This window comes from Leptonotus elevatus, chromosome 13 (genome assembly GCF_054856555.1).
Source record: "Leptonotus elevatus isolate MCC_2025b chromosome 13, RoL_Lele_1.0, whole genome shotgun sequence".
Classification (NCBI taxonomy): domain Eukaryota; kingdom Metazoa; phylum Chordata; class Actinopteri; order Syngnathiformes; family Syngnathidae; genus Leptonotus; species Leptonotus elevatus.
The window spans coordinates 7,107,152-7,127,837 of record NC_141251.1 but is presented as its reverse complement, the minus strand read 5'-3'; the positions used below and the strand labels follow the sequence as shown (position 1 = coordinate 7,127,837).

At 40.0% G+C, this 20,686-nt stretch overlaps 4 protein-coding genes across 8 annotated transcripts in view; 3 read left to right on the top strand and 1 right to left on the bottom strand.

Moving 5' to 3' along the window:
* The first annotated feature begins 182 nt into the window (after positions 1–182).
* Positions 183–5,077, top strand: polr1c (RNA polymerase I and III subunit C). Its single transcript, XM_086093621.1, has 9 exons — positions 183–274; positions 590–661; positions 975–1,082; positions 1,304–1,436; positions 1,571–1,702; positions 1,932–2,084; positions 2,567–2,716; positions 3,655–3,771; positions 4,861–5,077. The coding sequence occupies exons 1-9, from the start codon at positions 203–205 to the stop codon at positions 4,989–4,991; spliced, it is 1,068 nt and encodes a 355-aa protein (XP_085949747.1). The 5' UTR covers positions 183–202; the 3' UTR covers positions 4,992–5,077.
* zic2b (zic family member 2 (odd-paired homolog, Drosophila) b) lies at positions 2,977–10,570 on the bottom strand. The gene is made up of 2 exons (XM_086093620.1): positions 9,576–10,570; positions 2,977–6,932 (listed from the first exon to the last, which is right to left on the bottom strand). The coding sequence occupies exons 1-2, from the start codon at positions 10,090–10,092 to the stop codon at positions 6,325–6,327; spliced, it is 1,125 nt and encodes a 374-aa protein (XP_085949746.1). The 5' UTR covers positions 10,093–10,570; the 3' UTR covers positions 2,977–6,324.
* Positions 10,571–13,579: 3,009 nt separating this feature from the next.
* Positions 13,580–17,632, top strand: degs1 (delta(4)-desaturase, sphingolipid 1). The gene is made up of 3 exons (XM_086093716.1): positions 13,580–13,676; positions 14,355–15,097; positions 16,615–17,632. The coding sequence occupies exons 1-3, from the start codon at positions 13,595–13,597 to the stop codon at positions 16,759–16,761; spliced, it is 972 nt and encodes a 323-aa protein (XP_085949842.1). The 5' UTR covers positions 13,580–13,594; the 3' UTR covers positions 16,762–17,632.
* Positions 17,633–19,546: 1,914 nt separating this feature from the next.
* Positions 19,547–20,686, top strand: part of zswim8 (zinc finger, SWIM-type containing 8) — a 28,432-nt gene continuing 27,292 nt past the window's right edge. For all 5 annotated transcript variants that reach the window (XM_086093332.1, XM_086093331.1, XM_086093330.1 and 2 more), the window contains exon 1: positions 19,547–20,384. In XM_086093332.1, coding sequence (XP_085949458.1) covers positions 20,207–20,384 — 178 coding nt within the window. In that variant the 5' untranslated portion in view covers positions 19,547–20,206. The remainder of the gene's footprint in view (positions 20,385–20,686) is intronic.

Sequence of the window (20,686 nt, the reverse complement as noted above, 5' to 3'; positions counted from 1 at the left end):
TCAACAAAACAATGGATGGCTTTCTGTTTTACCATTTACATTTGTGAATTGTCTAATCTGTAAGTATACATACAGTTTATAAAGTAGTCTGTTCGCGAGATGGGAGGAGTAAGATGGCCGACCCGTGGCTTTATGGTTCCTCCTCATTGCTCCTCCTATTTACAAGAAGAAGAACAAGAAAAAAGACGAAGAAGAAAAAATAATGGCGGACATCACTAGGAACGTGGAGGAAGTTCGTAATCGGGTTATTTTGGGAGACTTTAGCGTGAGAAATGTGAGTTATATTTACGTTTTTCCATAATATCCTGCGATCCGCGTTAACAAAAAACAATCTTAGTTAATGTCGGATGAACGATCATAGTTCTGGAGTACAAAGATTGCTAGTTTATAGTAGTGTTCGTGAATGCCTCTGCTAACGAAGTGAATATTTTTGCCACCTAGCACTATTTTGCCATTATTAGCGCGACAACTAGTGATGGAGAAACCAAAGATTTCCGACAACGCTAAAGTTGTTTGTTTTAACTTACCAAACACATCTATGAACATGTTCATAATAATTCTGTGTTTACTGATACTCTGGTGAATTTAGGTTCACACAACTGATTTCCCTGGAAACTACCCTGGCTATGATGACACTTGGAATATGCAGAAATTCCAAAAGGTATATTATATCTGTTTGTTTTAATTTATGCTTCCTGATTGCTAAGTGGCTAGTTGGTTGAAATGTAATTTATTATAGATATAGATGATGGATCTACTAAAACAGCCCATTTGAGGGTGCTGTGTTAACACAAACAGCTATAGGCAAGGAAAGCATGTCAGGCTGGGAAAATGCATATTAATGATCAAAAAGCAAAATCAGGTCCCATTTAAAACGCTTGAGTACAAGGTGTAAAAGCGCTTTACAATATACAATATACAAATATTCATGAATGTACTGTATTGCAGTAATTACACGCTGACATGTTTTGCAGAGCTTCAGAATTGATATTGAAGAGCTCACTGAGAACTTGATGGTGTTTGACATGGTGGGGATCGACGCAGCTATTGCCAATGCCTTCAGAAGGATCTTACTAGCGGAGGTTTGTTTTCTATCCATATGCAGTGACATGATGCCATATGAAATCTGATTAAGAAATATAGATATTCAATAGAGAGATACTCTATAGGCAGTTGCTGTTAGAGAGAAAGATGCCGAAGGTAGACTTTGATTTTTAGCAACCCCAAATGGGACACGCTGGGGGGGAAAAAGGAATCCGTTGTCATGAATTACTTTTATGGGAACGTTTAATTGTGCTCCTAGGTGCCCACCATGGCTATTGAAAAGGTTTTTATTTATAACAACACATCTATCATCCAAGATGAAGTGCTGGCGCAGAGATTAGGCCTCGTCCCCATCAAAGCTGACCCCTTTCTGTTTGAGTACAGAAGTACTGGTAAGCCCTCGTCCACCTTTTAAATCTATAATTAGGGCCCGAACAGCGACTGCCGCTGGTTCGCTGTATTGTCAACACTGGGAAATTTTATGCAAGAAATGTGTAAGTCATATTTGCTTATGTTTTTATTTTAGATAAGGAGTCGACAGAGGAGGACGTTTCGGAAATTGACACAATTAAGCTATCCCTGAAGATTAAATGCCACAGGAACGCTAAAGCAAGCAAAGATTCTTCTGATCCGCAGGAACTCTATTTAAACAACAAAGGTAAGACTTAACACCAAAGAAGAGTTTACACGGCAGTGAATCATGATACTGTAAGCAGTCATCATACATTACAAGCTTACGGTGCCAAAGTACTGTAAATCTAACAAACAATTCTTTTGTTCACTCAAATGAAACTGAACAAAAACCGATACTAAATTTAAAACTGACGTTTCGCAAGGCTTTTTGCCAGGTTGTCCTTATTGGTAATTGGCACTTGTCGTTTTTGTAGTCTATTCCAGAGACATTAAGTGGGTTCCAATTGGTAACCAGGCAGATGTGTTTGCTGACTCCAGCATTGGACCAGTACACGACGACATCCTTATAGCGCTGCTCCGTCCAGGACAGGAACTTGACATTGTCATGCATTGTGTCAAAGGAATTGGTGAGTACTATTAAGCGAACAGTAAATTGATTGCTAGTTGTGCTTCACGCATAAATCATTTGTAATCTTTGTTGTTGTTGTTGACAAAAGTGGAAAAAAATGTTCAACTAATAGAAATATTTCAAATGAATTTTTGACGTCTATAGCCGTCAATGGCGGTGAATGAGTTAATATCCCCCCAGAAAACGCAAACAAAAAAACCCCAACAAGAATTAAGAATTTACGCAAAATTTATTTCAAGATTTAGCTCATTTTCAAAAATTCGATTTTTAAAATGACCAATTAATCAAATTAATGTATTTCTTAGCCCGAAGCTAAACTCCAGTTTCTCAATACTGCTTGTAATAATATGACATGGAATTAGTGGGTTCATTCAGGCTCGTCCATCAGTGCATTATGGCAATGCTAAATAGACCTTACGATCTTATATTGCGCTTTCGACACCATATGGCGCTACTGAAGTGTTTTTCTTCTCCGAACAGGGAAGGATCATGCTAAATTCTCTCCTGTGGCCACAGCGAGTTACCGCCTCCTGCCCGAGATCACCCTCCTTGATACAGTGCAGGGAGAGAAGGCAGAACGCCTGAAGCGCTGCTTTTCACAAGGAGTTATAGAATTGGAAGATGTTAATGGTAAGATTGTCTTAACCTTAAAAACGGAGATATATATACATGTTTGTTCCAACAATTTAGTCATTTTATGTTTGTGCTACATAGTCTGCCAATTAGCATGAACAGCACATTCACTCATAAGTAAAAGGAACACGTGAAATACCGAAAATGTTGTTCTAATCCGCAGTATCGATCCATTAAGTGACTTGCGGGATTTTCAGCAGTTAGGCGAGATGAATGAAACGGTCTGGAAAACAATTTGTCTTTTGGGTTTCTTTTTATTTGAAGCTTCAAATATACAAAACTCTTTAACAGGGCAGTCTACAAAATAGTGGTCTGTGAGAGAGGGGAAGATTCTTTAGGTTTTGGGAGGAGAAAGGGAGGGTCAGCTAGACAGGAAAGCAAGCAGTCTGTTCCCAGCAGGCTTATCAGTCAAGGTCACTTTGGTATTGCTTCATCTACAAGAAGTGAAAAGTCCTTTTGTTAAAGAAAATACTGGTGTCCACAATACAGTACGAATTTATGTTAATACGTGCTAAATAATTATTTTCCATAACAAAGGTAACAAAACACTCATCAGCAAATCCGTCCGTCTGTGGTGAATGACGATTACTCTCGATGGATCATTGCCTCGTCCGCCATTTTATTTTATTTTTAAGTTTTGCGTCATTCGTCAGCAAAACGGGGGGTCCTTCAGTGACGGACTGACGGACCGCCCACCTCTGGAAATGATCCCTCGGAAGCAACCGTTGTGGCGTCTGACTTGATATTTAATTGCAGCTGGCCTAACCTGCTAATAATAAGAAAAAAATCCAAATGTAATTTTGGTCCGTGATTGAAAAAAAAAGAAAAAAGAATTTGGCCCGGGGCCAAACTTAGTTGCCGACCCCATCATAATGTATTTATTTAGTTTAGAACGTAGTCTAAAAGTTCTAAATGTAATATTTGTTTTTCCTCAGGGAGCAAGGTTGCTAAAGTAATAAACAGTCGCCTGGATACATGCAGTAGAGAATTTCTCCGCCACGATGACCTAAAGAATGTGGTGAAATTTGGACGAGTGCGAGACCATTTCATCTGTAAGACGATTGATTTATTGCATGTCATGTGTATTGAATGTTGTAAACTGATGCTGCCGTGTATTAGTCCCGGTGAGTTGAACTCCCTTTAGCAATGTAGACACTCATTTGAAAGTTGCAACTGAAGTGCCTCTTAAAAACATGCAGTTTATGACTTGAGTTTTGAATGAACATGCTCAGGCTTCCGTGTCAAAGGCTTTCATATAAACCAGGGATGGGCAACTCAAATGCTGGAGTTATATGAATATAACCAGATATATGACAAACGTGCCATTTTTGACATCTGTGCCATATGATGGGAATTTTAAAACCCAAAGCTACAATTGATGTATTTTCGCAGTTTGGCACCCACAATTTTTTTTTTCTGGGTTTAAAAAAATCGAATAATTGTGTCAAGTTCAGTTAACTCATTCACCGCCAGCCCAGTAAAAATGAATCTTTGACGTCTATAACCGTCAATGGCAGTGAACGAGTTAACCGAGAACATTTAATAAACAACAGACAAGGACGAAAAATGAGATTAAGATTATTTTTGCTCGCGAGGAGAGCGGACAGAGATGTGCACAGATTGCAATCTCCTGCCCGTTCTGAGCACAATCCGCAGAGTCCTCTCTTTTTAAATAGGATTTTCTCAAGTTTACACAGATGTTGCTGCTCTAAAGGGGAGGGGGCACACACAGCAGCAACCTTCAAGGATGTGTAGTCATGCAGATAATATAGACGTGTCTTTCTTCGGCGCTGAAGGTTTCAACAGTCAAAGTTTAACAGTTCATTCGCAAAGTGTTTCAGCTGCTATCTTGTGATAAGGCACAGTTCCTGCCCTGCAGTTGCAGGAGCATCCCACGGGGCTCTGCTCTCTTCACGGCTAACTCAGAATAATAAATAGAGAATTTTATTCTCTATTTATTTTCTATTTTACATAAATACATTTAATTAAATTAGAAATAAATTAAAATAGAAATGTTCTGTTTTTTGGAGCTTAGGAACGGATGAATTGCATTAATATTATTTCCTAAAGGAAATAAAGTTTCGGAAGTTAAACAAATTGTTGAGTGTTCATATTTATTGAATGTTTTCATTTTCATACAGTTTCTGTGGAGTCGACAGGAATCCTCCCCCCGAATGTCCTGGTCACCGAAGGTATCAAAGTCCTCATGGCAAAGTGTCTGAGATTCCTTAATGAACTGGACTCTTTACCTGCACAAAGTAAAATACTGTGAATGAACTCTATTGCAGCGAACTTGACGTTGAGTGGAATTGTTCTGTCGAACCTGGCTTTTGCAAATAAACTTCTTTTTGAAAAACATTTCTCATTTTGTTTTCATTTATTGATAATGTATGAATGTTGCAGTGTATTTTATTATGAGATGTACAATATGATAAAAGGGTAACTACATTCATTTTGTGTTCGTTTACATCGTATGGCGAACTGAGCTCTGATTGGTCGTTACCTACTTCCTCAGCACAGGTTATGTCATCTTCAGTCAAAAAATAGTATTTTAATTATATTATTATATTTATAAGGTAGGTGTGGGGCGAGCCAGGGTCAATCTGGGCCTGGGGTCTCTGGGATGACACCCCTCTCAGTGTGGATGAGCTCCTCCTGGGTGCCTTCCTCGCAGGGTTTATGATTATGAAAGGTGCTATATAAATAAAGTTTGATCTGATTTATTGATTGTAATGGAATTAGTCAATTCATTCTGCACAAAATTAGAATTTTTTTGCTGTTGAAAAGTATTCCTTTAACGTGTTAACTATGACTAATCACCACCGCACATCTCTAACTTAGGCCCGCATCAAGCTCTTAAAATAGCAATGTGATCGGTTTGTTTACGATTGGTCGAAGTTTTCTGAAATGAAGCCACGTACGAGCCCAATGACGATGACGGCAACGTGTGATGTGTGTTTGTGTTTTTGGACGCGTGTCATAATCCCAGTATTTTACTGACGTTTCCAGTGAGGGCTCGTTTGCTTGCGGCATCGATGAAAACGCAGATTCCCTCGTAGGAGGCGGCGTAAAGTTAATCCAATGATTATAAATTTCTAGGCATTTTTTTTTCTTTTTTCATAAATTATATCTTCATTTAATTACATCTTGATTGTTTTCAGTCAAATCAATTGTGGTGTTGTATAAAAGTAAAGCGGGGAAAAAAGTCACTCTCCAAACACTTTTGGGCCAAACTCTACAGTCTAGGCATTTGTAATCATCCATAATACATTCTGAGACACAATGAATCCATTAAAATATTCACAATAATACAGAAAAAAGGCCTCTGACAAATAATTATACCAAAAAAAAAAAGCCACAGGGCAACTCAGACCATTTCTATCATACAATATGGATATGCATAGCAATGTAATTCATAACAACAGTCTTGTTATTTTTCAAAGGCTAGCTTGTAGTGTCTTGAGGAATTCTTTTTTAACAACAACAAAAAAAAGGTATCACAGCTTCCTTGGAAGAAAAAAAAAAGCTGTACAAATCCTCTGTCCGGGTTTTGACAATACTTGGTCCATTTTTAACTTCCTAAACCATGCGTCCGTCCCACCGTATTACGTGACATAATCTTCCTCGTCACTTGGTTCCAATTTGATGTTATCTGGGTGAAGAAGAGGAAAGTTTGGTGTCGTAGTCCTGGTGCAGACATACCACTCCTTAATGTTAGGCAACTCGGGTATGGCTGGATTGACTGACAGCTGGCTTCTTCCTGGACACCTGCGAGTCTGTTTCTGCTGCTGGGCCAGGTCAGTCTTTAGTCCCGAAAGCGATAGGTCCAAAGGCATTGCCAGTGGAGATGAACTTGCCTGTAGCTTGTGGTTTAATGTGCCGGATGGAGCGTAGTCAAAGTCAAAACTTGTGTTTTTATTGCTGAATGATGGTGACAGGTGGTTAATTTTAAGGTCAAGTGGTTCGAGGAGAGGCTGAGGTCGTTGGTGTTGATGAGTGGAGTCGTATAGGTCAAAGGGTTCTGAGGTAGGCGATGATTTGATGTGAACTTTCATATGCTTGCGTAAAGAGCTCGGATGTGTATAGGACTTGGTGCAGCCCAGAGCCTTGCAGTCGTACGGTTTTGAAGAACTGTGGACTTGCGAATGCTTCTTACGGTCACTGCTGTTGGCAAAGCGTCGCTCGCAAAACTCGCACTGGAACGGTTTCTCACCTGCAACACAGACAAAACACACACAATCATGCAGATGTTCAATGAACCCATAGTACAGCAGATGACACTGATGCGGAAGAGGATTAGGGCCAGTGAAGAGGGGCGGGGGGTGTGGGGGGGGCAGGATTCTGACTTCAAAGTGAGGATTCTCACTTTATTCTCAAAATTCTGACAATCTCAGAATTCTGATTTTAAAGTGAGAATAATAGCACTAATTAAGTCAGAATTCTCACTTTAAAGTTACAATTCTCACTTTAAAGTCAGAATTCTGTGATTAAAATGAGAATTCTGACTTTATTCCCTGAATTCTCACTTTAAAGTTACAAGATAACAGAATTCTCACTTTAAAATGAGAATTCTCTCTTTATTCTCAGAGTTCTCACTTTATTCTCAGAGTTCTCACTTTAATCTCAGAATTCTCACTTTAAAGTGAGAATAATAGCGCTAATAAAGTCAGAGTTCTGACTTTACTCTCAGAATTCTGACTTTAAAGTCACAAGATCACAGAATTCTCGACTTTAAAATGATAATTCTCTTTATTCTCAGAATTCTCACTTTAATCTCAGAATTCTCACTTTAGAGTGAGAATACTAGCACTGATAAAGTCAGAATTCAGAGATTAGAGTCAGAATTCTGACTTTAAAGAAAGAATTCTGAGACAAAAGTCAGAATTCACACTTTAAAGTGACAGTTGTCACTTTAAAGTCAGAATTCTGACTTTATTTTCCACTTTAGAAACACAGACCGTGAATGATAAAACACAATGTACTTGAGTTTAAAACTAGATAGCGCTCTTGATTCATAAATAGTCAACATAACTCCACGTAACACAACATACGTGACAGTATCTCCCTGCATGAAATAATGCGGCGAACTACTGTACTGGAATGCTTATGAAATAAGATCAAAACAATAAATGAAGCAAAATTGCGAGAAGGTAAAGTTTGCTGGAGGTCCGCCATTTTGATTGTTTACTTTCGCCTCGAACGCTTTCAGGTCGGAACTGTGGAAAAACAACTCGGGTATATCCGACTTCCGAGCATCCTCGAATGCGGCATTAGTCCCTTGTTTCCCGCCAGTCCACATCAGTGCAGTTTGTGTCGTCGTCACATCTTGTAAGAGCCCCCTTGCCTCGTTTCTTGCTTAGCTCATCCTTTTGATTATAGACTTTGTTGTTTTTCTGTTCACCTGCCAGTTCCGTGTTCTCGTCCCTGTTTCCGTCTATTGGAAGTATTCACCTTGGACTTTATCCCTGCCTGCTATAGCTTTGCTGCCTTGCACTTTGGTCCGCTTTACCTCACCACCAACCTCCGCACACATAACGAAATTGACCCCAAGGATGATAGGAGGGTTAAGCCATGAATACCTTATTTTATACAAGGACCGTGTATAAAATAAGAATGTAACTTGCCTTATTGCCGTATCGACGCCTTCTTAAAATAATCGCCTAAGTCAGTGGTGTCCAAACTCGGTCCTCGAGGGCCGAAGTCCTGCAGGTTTTGGATGTTTCCCAGCTCTCGATGCGCCTGTTCCAATGAACAGGATGGTTATCAAGCTTATGCTGATGAGCTTCAGGTGTGTTGGAGAACAGAAACATCCAAAACCTGCAGGACTCTGGCCCTTGGGTATCTAGTTTTGACACCGCTGGCCTAAGTCATTTTTTTCTGATTTTTCAGGAAACACCCAAAAAATAATGGGCAAAAGTGTTTTACAAAATAAATGAAGACTGTTTATCTTTTCTTTTTTCTGGGATCCGAGAAAGACTGACTCAAATCCATGATCCGATCCGAACCATGATTTTTGTGATCTGTTGCTGTTGCCATCATTACTTAATTGTCCTGTCCTGTTTGTGGGGGCGCTAATCCCCCAGATGGCAGTAAAGTAGGCGGAAGCAGCGGCAAAGAACGGGTATCTCGACACTATTGGTGAAGAAGAACAGTCGGCAAGTTTCCACTGTTACTCACATACTGATTACCGTGATATAAAGTTGAGATTTGTTGGGACAATATATCGAATATCGTAGATATCGTGTGATATTAGCGTTATCATGGGCCGCATATCAATTGACACAGTATAGAATCATTACCCATATTGTCCCCACCCGTACTTATTATCATTCCAAATCATTCAATTACCATTTGACATCATTCCAAATCTTTCAACAATACATCTCATTCAGTATGATTCTACGTTTCCATATTCTTTCATTCATCATTTCGACACTCACACGCAAATTCCTCCAGAAATTGCTTCATTTAGTTTCTATGTGGAGGGCATCTTTTGACCTCAACCTTTGAACCCAAACGTCAACTCCTCCCATTTTCAGGGCCCCCTGAATACACTGGACGTGCTCCCGTGACTCAAGCAAACCTCTTTTCACCCAGAATGGACGTCAACATGGGCGTTTCGACCACTTCCGCCAAACAGTAAATGGTAGAAGAAGAAAAGAGGGGAGGGTAAAAAAAAAAAAAAAAAGTTAAGTCAAAGGTTTAGCTCACCCACATTTAGGCCAACCCAGATCTGTGGGATGCAGTCAGGTGTACTTGGACACATTGGGAACGTATTTCCTTACTGTCGCTGGCTATCATTAGGGCACTCATTTCACAACTACCACGTTAATAAATAAGAATCGTTCATCCTTACCAGTGTGCGTGCGAGTGTGGATCTTGAGGTTCTCGGATCGTGCAAACATCTTGCCGCAGCTGGGGAACGCACACAAAAAGGGCTTCTCCCCGGTGTGCACGCGGATATGGTTGATAAGTTTATATTTGGCTTTAAACGCTTTCCCCTCGCGTGCACATTCGTTCCACATGCAGACATGACTCAGGGCGTCGAGCCCCGTTGCGACGTGCTCCGCTGTGACGTGGTCCACCAGGTCGTGCATGGAGCTAAAACTTTGGTTGCAGACAAACGGATCCGTCCTCTCAAACCTCTGTCTCGGGGAAATTCGGCCTGTCCACTTGCAAACCAGCTCCAATTTGATGGCGGGGCTCCTGTTTAATAAGCACTCGTTCCTTTCGCTCCTACATTTGTCGGCAGAGGCGGAAATATTAACAGCTCTCCTTTGGGGTAGGGAGATGATGCGTGAAGCTCCAGAGTTGTTGTTACCCAACGGAGCTACGAGGCCATTGTGCCTGGTAACAACAGCTACCCGCTTCATCTTCCTGTCGTTGCAGACTGTCCAGCCAAATCTCCGATGTAAAATCGGATGAATCCCACGGAAAGGCGTCCTCCTTCGCTCCAAGGCTCCCGTATCCGCGTTGAAATCACAGAGGTCGATGACGAAGTCCAAACTCGCCTCCGTGAGCTCAAGCCTCCATAGTTTTATTTACTGTGTCAAAAAGATGGTGAATAGAAAGGAGAGGAATAGCCGTCGCAGGCCGCGATCCAACACTATTGCGCGGCGCCCTTGTTTCCAGCTCCTCGTAGGAATGTAGCCAATGTGTGTGTGTGTGTGTGTGTGTGTGTCTCAGTTACAATAATAACATACGAAACATAAAATTGTGTAAAATATGTACAGTCTTTATAGTATGCGATTAATTAAACAATTGTTAATTTAGCAAGAAGTTCTAACCATGAAGTAAGGTGGCTTGAGTCAACATCAGGGCTGGACTGGCCATCTGGCGTACTAGGCAGATGCCTGGTAGGTCGGTGTCTTTTGGGCCCGATGCACTCATCTTCCTCCATTTTATTCCAAGAGACTGGCCCACAATTTAGAGGGGCTAGTCCATTAATCCATTTTGAATATAGACAGCAAACTGAACCAACATCAGTCAAAATATCAGTGGTAGAACAATGTGTTAGACGGGTATGGTCATCCAACCATTCTCTGTACTGCTCGGAGGACAAACTACCAAAATAAAATAAATAAAATGAGTATAAAAACTATCATTCAGAAATTATATGTATACTTTCTTATTCAATGTATTTGCTTTATTGTCATGACTGGTTACTTTGTAGAATCTCACCGAAGGAATCAAAACTATGTATGAACTGATGTGGAGTTATGTACTTAACAAAAAAAAGGTGAAATAACTGAAATCATGTTTTATATGATAGATTCTTGAAAATAGCCATCCTTTGTGCTAGTTACTTTTTTGCATACCTACCTCTGCCTTAAAGACAGTTGGAAAACCCTTTCAGGTAAACTACCTTTTAACTACCTTCTTTTGAAGCTCATCAAGAGAATGCCAAGAATGTGCAAAAAAAAAAGTAAGTAAGAGAGAAATTATTTATGTATTTATTTTATTATTGTCAATTTTTTTTTTGTTAAGTATATAACGCCACATGTGTTTGTTAATTGTCATAGTTTTGATGCCTTCAGTGAGAATCTACAAAGTAGATAGTCATGAAAATAAAAAGGTTTTGAATGAGGTATATATATATATATATATATATATATATATATATATATATATATATATATATATATATATATATATATATATATATATATATATATACAGTGCTGCTCAGGAGGTTCACAAACTTTTGAGCAATTTGGACTTTCAAATTGTTTTAACCTGATTTTCTTGTTCAATCTGAACCATTACATTTTTTCAATAAAATAACAGGTGTAGGTTTATCAATTCAATGCATTGTTCTTTTTTTTTTTTTAATCAATTGTGTAGTCAAAACTTAATTAAAAAGAGTTTTTGATCAATTCATGTAGGTGCAAAAGTTGGATTAGTGTGGTCTCTGTATCCACATCCGAAAACGACAGGAATAGCACGTTTCTGTAGAAGAAGGACGGTTTCGGTGTAGGTTTTGCCACACCCCCACACTTCAATGCAATACTTCTTTTTTCATAAACGGACTAATCGAATTATTTTCCCCATATTTGAAACGCCGTTATCATAATTTTACGGGAGATACGTTGCATTACAATTGATTGATTTATTTCAAGGCTCAAAGTAAGCTTACAGTATGTTGCGCAGTCGTGCGCTCCGAGTCCCAAAAAAAATGTAATTTGCGCACAGTTACAGGCACTGTTGTTGTCGCACCTCGTCACAACAGAAATGTCTTGACAGCTGGAATGTGTAGGGACTTGTATTTCGTAGGTGCCGCGGGAAGCGTGTCATGACGTGTCGTCCTTCACAGTCAACTTGTTAGCATTTTAGCAAGCACCCACGTCCCTAGCCTGGAACTTATTTGACAAGACCGACACTGGTCAAAAAAACGGCTGCCATAATTTGTTGACTATTCTGTTCCACCAAGAACCATTACGGGACTTTGCACAAGCACCATGACAGCTCTAGAAAAAAAAAATCATAGCGACACGCTTGTGAAACACTCTTCTCGTGTAATTAATAGCGCCAACAATTGTATTTATCTTAACTGTCTGTGCAAGAACTGTCCACAAATTACATATAATAGGGTGACATATGTGCACAAATCACCATATAGCCAGAATTTTTTTTATTACTATTATTATTGCTGTAATTGACAGAGGTAGAACATTGTGATGTCTGTCATTATGGAGTGAGACATTAGTGTGACATAAATATTCACAAAAATAAATGAAAATACCATTTATAGCCTGGACATAATCTTAATTCCTTGTATAAAAATAGAAATAATAATAATATAAACAAATAAAATGTTTATTTATTTGATATAAAAAATTTTTTTAAAGTACTGTAGTGGAAATAGTTACTTTGTCTTGTAACATTACTTTTATTATTGTGGCGGCCGCAGCTAGGATAAATTTCAGCACCCCCCCCCCCCCACACGCCCCCGCGACCCTTGTGAGGAATAAGTGGCTAAGAAAATGGATGGATGTATAATAATAATAATAATAATAATAATAATAATAATAATAATTTGGCATTTTTGCTCAATAGCTTCCAGGCCATGCGACCTATTGACTCCAAATCAGTGTTAGATCATTGTGCCATGCTAGTTGGGTCACATACGCTTATGTTTTCATTTTGATTCCCCACAAATTTTGTATTATTATTTTCTGTAAAAATTAGCATTTTTGCTCAATAGCTTCCCGGTCATGTGTCAACCCAGTGCCAGATCATAGCTCCATGTTAGCTGGTTGACACACATCTGTTTTTTCCCTCGTTTTCAAACAACTTAATATTGTACAGTACATATTAACGTTATAGCTCAATACCAGGTCATGGAACCTATTTTCCCCACAAGACTGCATACCCAATGAAACAGTAATTGGTGCTGTATTATACTGAAACATCTTTTAAACTGTTTGCCGATAATAAATAACAAAATTTAACTGCTTGTCAAACTATTTTTAGTTTGAAAACCATCTTTTATTTTGAAAAACGGATGTCGTTCTCCGCGCCAGCATCCCTTCGCGTACACTACCGTAAATCATAGAAAAGGGGCGAATATGAAATCAAGAGCAGCTGGCTTCCTCCGTAAAGAGAGGAGGGGGCTGGCTGTTAGATATGACTGGCTTCTGAGCGTTACAGCCTGATGTTGCAAATGCAGTTTGATACATAGAACATTTCAAAAACACTCCGTCATTTTTGTTTCTGTGCTCTGTGTGTTGTGACTTCCGAGAGGAAGACCGCTTCTAGCACGTCATATGGGCGGGGTGGTAATGCGAGTAGAAGGGAGGAGAACCACCATTTTATAACGCCGTACATTTTTAAACTGCGTGCCTCGAGAAATTCGGCATAGCTATTTCCTCCGAGATGGGGAATCGGGTAACCCGTGAGGACTACGAATGGGTTTATACAGACCAACCACACGCTGACAGGAGGAAAGCGATCCTTGGTGAGATAGCTTATCTTTTGTTAGCAAGTTTGGATAAACCTCATAACTTGAGCGCGGACGTTGCCCTCCCACCCCTGATATAATTATCATTATCCATCGATTAACATCCAATGGCGCAGTTTACCAAAGATACTTTATAGAAGCGTATTTGAGTGGAAAACGTTAGCTAACGGTTTCACATCTGTTGCCTCATACGTGATAGTTATAGAAGCCAAGTCAATGCCATCATCTCTCCTGTTAATTGTGTACTGTACTGTTCACGATTTCGGTCAGACCAGACCTCTCCTACTCTGTGTGGAATCGTTAATTTGATATTCCCTAATCCCAAAATAGCGATTTTAATAGAACGCACGTACTTGTCAGTGAAACGAAAATGGCTTCCTAACAAGAAAGTGGTGCGTCGTTAATAACGTCATTGCTGTCGCACACGTGATCAAGTGGCATGACCGAAGTAAAAGATTGACAGCGACTCAATATATAGCTGCAAAATATTTTACTGTAACAAGAATTGTCTGCGATAAAACGGGTCAATTATTTTGTATGACTTTAAAATAAATTGGAAAAAAGGCTCTGTTTTTGTGAACATTAGTTTGTTCAATAACTTAAAGGAAACTATTGTAAAGGCTGTTTTTTTTTTAACACCTGTTTATTTTCTGAATTTTCTTTTTCCTCCCACAGCAAAGTATCCACAAATTAAGTCGCTGATGGGTCCTGACTTCAGACTGAAATGGATCGTGTGCATGATGGTGGCGATACAATTTTTAGCTTTTTATTTCATCAAAGATATGGACTGGAAATGGGTTTTGTTTTGGACTTATGCCTTCGGAAGCTGTATCAACCATTCAATGACTCTTGCTATCCATGAGATCTCCCACAATACCGCTTTTGGAAACAACAAAGCCATGTGGAACCGATATTTTGCCATGTTTGCCAACCTCCCCATTGGCTTGCCCTACTCCGCCTCGTTCAAGCGATATCACTTAGACCATCACCGCTACCTTGGAGGAGATGGCGTCGATGTAGACATCCCGACTGATTTCGAAGGCTGGTTTTTCTGTACACGTTTCCGCAAGTTCATCTGGATTATTCTGCAGCCCCTTTTTTACGCCATTCGACCTCTTTGTATCAACCCTAAACCTGTTACGCAGCTGGAGCTGACCAATGTCATTGTTCAACTCGCCTTTGACGTTCTGCTTTTCTGGGCGTGGGGAGTCAAGCCTGTGGTGTACATGCTTGCTGGCTCCCTGCTGGGTATGGGGCTACACCCAATCTCTGGTCACTTCATAGCCGAACACTACATGTTTCTCAAGGGCCATGAAACCTACTCCTACTACGGTTCCCTGAATCTGCTCACCTTCAACGTAGGGTACCACAATGAGCACCATGACTTCCCCAGCATCCCAGGACGTAGGCTACCTCTGGTTAGTATACTGGAATTCGGGTATTGCTAACAACCCCACGGTACAATGCATATCACATCACAGGGGTAACGATACAATAACGTATCGCTAGGGCTATAAACGGTATATTCAATATAAGGTATAAATTTTGCCGAAGGTAGAGATTTTGACTCGCGGTAGCACATGTTGGTGACGTCATCGCATTAGGGTTGTCCCGACTAGCGTAACTACGTCGGCGCACACAACACACCGTGGACATCTAGTGTTGACGGCAATGTTATTTGAAAGAAACGGCCAGCAGGTGGCAGCAAGTATGAAATTAACCAGTATCACGCAAGGATCTTGTTGCAGAAGAGGAGGAAGTGTAGTGTAAGCACAACATGGACTTTAACACTACTATATATTTTTTTTTTGCATTTGTTTCCGAATTGTAGCAATTAGCATTAGAATATAGCTAAGTCTCATCATTATTCACAAACCTGTTGAAAACGCTGTCGAAAAGAGCTTGTTTTAACATGGCCTTGCGGAACTCTTATGCTCTACTGCCACCTGCTGGACGTTTTTTTGTTTGTAATAACTACTATTGCTTTAAGCGACCTCTTCAGGTCAGAAGCTGTATCTAAACCTTCTGTAAGCTCTAGCATAAAAAAACAAAAAAATAATTTTTGGACTTGGGGGTGAAAGACAAAGTATTAAAAAAACATTTTTGGGTTTGAATGAGTTAACGATGATCCAACGCCGCAGCTTCTTTTAATGTACATGTATTGTAGCAACAAGTCCTCCAACAATAACGACCATATTGGTCGTTTTGCCATGCACCAAAATACGACCAAGTGTTGCGCATTTTGTAGTTTCGCGACCTTTATCGGCCATGCTAAATAGCGAAAAAAGACTAAAGTTAGACTCGAACCCAGAACGTCTGTCTCACTGAGCTAACACAAGCACTGGTTGGGGTTAGCATTAGGCTTTCAGTGAGGTTGGACAGTACACGTTACGTCTTTACATGGGACACTAATGGTTGAGGTTGTAGACAGCGTTACAAAACATGTCGGCAACACTAAAACGATCACTGGCCAAATAGCTCAGTCAGACACTCGTCTTCCGACCAGGCGGACCGGGTTCGAGTCTCGAGTCTTTTTTCGCTATTTAACATGGCCGGTAGGGGGTCGCTAAAGTAAAATAGGCAACACTTGGTCGTGATTTGGCACATTTTCAAAACGACCTATGTGGTGGTATTTATTGGAGGACTTGTCTCGATCGTAGCGTTGGTGAACTAATCAGGCTAAGCGGCGAACTAACAAGCCTTTAATGACAATTTGCAAGTAACTCTCGGCCATAAACACGCCAGAACACAACGTGTTCTCTTTATTGTACATAATTCACCCAAATTAAACCACAGGGGGGGGGAGTCTGTCAAATCATTGTTCAGAAGCGCTGTGTTCACTGAAAATGTAACGCATGGAAACAATGGTCAAATGTTGGAGCGTGCATGGTGGCCATTACTACAAATTCTCATTTATTCCATTTCTATTTTGCAGGTGAAGAAAATAGCTGCAGAGTATTATGATGACCTTCCTCAATATACATCGTGGGTTAAGGTCCTGTATGACTTTATCATGGATGACACATTAAGCCCATACTCACGAGTCAAGAGGAAGCTGACAGAAGATCTCAAACTGGAGTAATTTCAATGAGTGCGCCTCTGGATCAAAATGGCTTTGTATTAACGTTAAAAAAATAATATCTTTTTTTTTTTTTCTCACCAAAAATATTTAATGATCAAGGTCTGAAAGCCAATTTATAACTCATACACAAGTCTTAACTAAACAAATTGGTATGAGATATTGTTATTGTTTATGTACAGTGTAAGCTATGCTGTAGGTCAAATATTGTCCTATATTTAGATGGCTAACAATGATTTAATTGCAGTAAACCTGGGGGGGACAAATACCTAACCTGTTGTCAGTGTGCAATTTCAAAAATTTTATTGGATTATGCAACAATTTTCTCCACGTGCATACCTTCTTTTTTTTTTCTTCACTTGCAACATTTCATGTGCTGCAACTTTACACATTTTTTTCTTTCCATATCAAATGCACTATTTTGACAGTAAATTAACACATTTGAAATGAAATCACATAATTAAACGCATATTTTTATAACAATTGTTTTCTTCATTTAAGTATTACCGATAAAATTGTTTATAATAAAAAAAAAATCGGTTAATGCTTAGTTTTGACCAAATAGAGGTAACTTCTTTAACCTACACAATGTGAGCAAGTACAGTATTGTCTGTCCTATATGTGCACTAGGACACACTAGGTGGAAAAACATAACTAACCTGCAATTTTAACATTTTAATGGATTATGCAACAATTTTGTCCACGAACATGCCTTTTTTTTCTTCATTTGCAACATTTCATGTGATGAAAAATCCCTTTCCATATCAAATGCACTAATTTGACAGCAAATGAACACATTTGAAATTAAATTGCATAGTAAAATGCATATTTGCTTTATAACAATTGTCTGCTTCATTCAAGTATTTTCAATAAAATTGTTCATAATAAAAAACGTCTTCATTTAATGCTTAGTTTTTTACGGAAGAGGATTTAGGGCCTGTGAAGAGGAAGAAAAAAAAGTTGGCAAGATTTTGACTTTATTCTCATAATTGTGACTTTAGAGTGAGAGTTCTCAGTTTTTTTTTTTCATAATTCAGACTTTAAAGTAAGAATTCTCACTTTAAAGTCAAAATTCTAGGAATAAAGTGAGAATCTTGCCAAACTTTTTTTTTCTCTCTTCACTAAACCTCTGACGTAGTTTTGGCTAAAAGGAGGAAACTTCTTTAACCTACAGATTGTGAGGAAGTGTTGTCCATATGTGCACCAGAACACCCTAGGCCGCAGTTCAATGATCGACTGTGGTCGAATCATCGGCCTTGCGGCCTCATGTCTTGGGACGATTGTGTAAAGAAAGGGGCGGAGCTGTCTACCGATCAGCACCTGGCGGTGTGCTGGTTCCGATGGTGGGGGAAGACGCCCGTACGATCTGGCAGACCCAAACGTATTGTGAGGGTTTGCTTGGACCGTCTGGCAGAATCCCCCGTCAGAAGGAGTTTCAATTCCTACCTCTGGCAACCCTTTGCCCATCTACCGGTGGAGGCGGCGGGACATTGAGTACGAATGGCGGCCGATTGAAGCTATGGCCGTTAGGTACTCTGTGCCTGTCGTGGTTGGTGGCAGTCCCTGAACGCGCATAGGGCCCCATCGTCATTGTAGGAGGCACGTCAGTCAAAATTTGGGACGCCTTCAGGAGTATGGGGTACCAAACTCCTTGATACGGGATGTTCAGTGGTCCCTCTACGACTGGTGTCATAGTTCGGTCCGCGTTGCCAGCAGTAAGTTAGATTCGTTTCTGGTGAGAGTTGGACTCCGCCAAGGCCTTTATCACCGATTCTGTTCATAATCTTTATGGTCAGAAGTTCTAGGCACAGCCGAGGTGTTGAGGGGGTTCCGGTTTGGTCGACTCAGCATGGCATCTCTTTTTTTGCAATGGGTTAGATGCCACAGGCCGCGTCCCAACACTTGCACCTGTGCCCTCCAACAAGGGCGTCTCAGCTCTCTGAAAAGCTTCATGACCGAAAGAACAAGATCCAAGTGGGATAAATGAGATTCCTCCGCAGGGTGTCCGGGCTCTCCCTTGGAGATCGGGTGAGAATCTCTGTGATCTGGGAAGTGCTCAGGGTCGAGCCGCAGTCCTCCACATTGAGAGGAGCCAGATGAGATGGCTTCATTTTCCGTTAACTCCGATACAATCAAGTTGTTAATTGTTTAAAAACTTAACTTTTTTCCCACCTTGGCAATATGGCTAAAATTCGTTCTATTTTATCTGCTAGTGACGCAGAGACTTCCAGCCACCCCCAAATAATATGCCATACTTTTTGATGCCATTCCCATAATAATAATAATAATAATAATGCTATTTAAAGGTGTTCAATCAAATATACTATCTGTTTCTCTCCCCAATCCTTTAATTCAACAAAATATGCCTCTACCAAATTTAATATTGGGGTCTAAAGAACTGAAAGATAAAAGAAAAAGGGGGTCTTCAAAGTAGCACATTCCACTTGTCAGTCCAATTGTTAAGAAATAGTGACCGCCCCCGACCCTATACTAAGAGCCTACGAGCTGTAAATGTCTAATCTGTACGTGTACGTATAGTTTATATAGACAGTAGTAGTCTGTGCGCAAGATGGGAGGGGTAAAATGGCCGCCCTGTGGCTTCAACAGCTTGCGCGAAAAAGAAGAAGAGCTGTAAATGTCTCATTTGTACGTGTACGTATAGTTTATAGACAGTAGTAGTCTGCGCGCAAGATGGGAGGGGTAAAATGGCCGCCCTGTGGCTTCAACGGCTTGCGCGAAGAAGAAGTAGAAGAAGAAGAAGAAGAAGAAAAGAAGAAGAAGAAGAAGAGGAAGAAGAAGAAATAATAATCAGCTGGTGGAAAAAATCCTATGCGGGAGACGCTAGACATCATCCTTTTCTGGCCTTAGCACATCTGGATCACCGAAATGGGACTACTTTTGTAATAACCTAATTTCAAACCAGGAATAACAAACGGAAACAAAGACATACGTTGGGGGTGTGAACTAAACAACGTAAAGGAATAGGCTGTCTAAAGCGAAACCAGTGGTTTAAATGTATTCTGTCTGTCCGCTCTAAATCGTTGAAGGTATCTCACTCTAAGACGAACTGCTTGCATTATACAAACACGTAATATCGGTACACCAACCTTAAGGTGGGCATGTAGTCTGATATTATATTAACGTTTTTACTGCATTAAACGCAAATAGTCAGTTGCACTTAAACGGACTAAGATACGCTGGCACAGCGAACGTCTTTTATTCAATGGACAATGAGTCCGCAATGGAGGACTGTACTTGAGCGGCAAACACAAACACATCTAAAAGTATACGCTGTGCCACGGTTTTATTTGCGCGCAAGGTGTGTTGATCAAGCCAAGTGTTGAGGGCCAAATGTGTTTTGATTTCGCCTGCGTCAGAAAACAAAAAAAAAAAAAACTGCCGAAAGATTGGAATATTTAGACGCAGATGAAAAGTCAAAGTCGACGTAATGGAGCTAATGTTTGCCGAGTGGGAAGATGGAGAGAGGTTCTCATTTGAAGACTCTGACCGGTTTGAGGAGGACTCTCTGTGCTCCTTCATTTCAGAGGCTGAGAGCCTCTGTCAGAACTGGAGGGGATGGAGGAAGCAATCTACTGGACCCACATCTCCTACTGTGAAGCCAAAAGGTTGGCACGCATATAATTTTTCATCAAAACTTTTACGTTTTTCATGAACTTAATTTCCGTCATTGTCATGATTGTGGTTGGCTTAAATTACCGTTATGTAAACCTAACACGTCATCCCATAATCGATTCATAGTTTATTAATCGAGTAATTGTTGCACCTCTACAAAAGCCATATTTTCTTAAATGTTTAAATAATACAGTGTAAAGATGATTAATATGAAATAATCATTGAAATGTATCATAGCATGAATATAAAATCCGATAAACCCTGTTAGAGTTTTCATGCAAAGTTCTGGTTGGAT

Coding starts and splice junctions, on each gene's coding strand:
- polr1c (XM_086093621.1), top strand. CDS start 203: ATGGCGGACATCACTAGGAACGTGGAGGAAGTTCGTAATCGGGTTATT. Junction 1,703..1,931: donor ACTCTATTTAAACAACAAAG/GTAAGACTTAAC, acceptor TCGTTTTTGTAG/TCTATTCCAGAGACATTAAG. Junction 3,772..4,860: donor AGTGCGAGACCATTTCATCT/GTAAGACGATTG, acceptor ATTTTCATACAG/TTTCTGTGGAGTCGACAGGA.
- zic2b (XM_086093620.1), bottom strand. CDS start 10,092: ATGAAGCGGGTAGCTGTTGTTACCAGGCACAATGGCCTCGTAGCTCCG. Junction 6,933..9,575: donor CCACACTCGCACGCACACTG/GTAAGGATGAAC, acceptor TCTGTGTTGCAG/GTGAGAAACCGTTCCAGTGC.
- degs1 (XM_086093716.1), top strand. CDS start 13,595: ATGGGGAATCGGGTAACCCGTGAGGACTACGAATGGGTTTATACAGAC. Junction 13,677..14,354: donor CAGGAGGAAAGCGATCCTTG/GTGAGATAGCTT, acceptor TTCCTCCCACAG/CAAAGTATCCACAAATTAAG. Junction 15,098..16,614: donor CAGGACGTAGGCTACCTCTG/GTTAGTATACTG, acceptor TCTATTTTGCAG/GTGAAGAAAATAGCTGCAGA.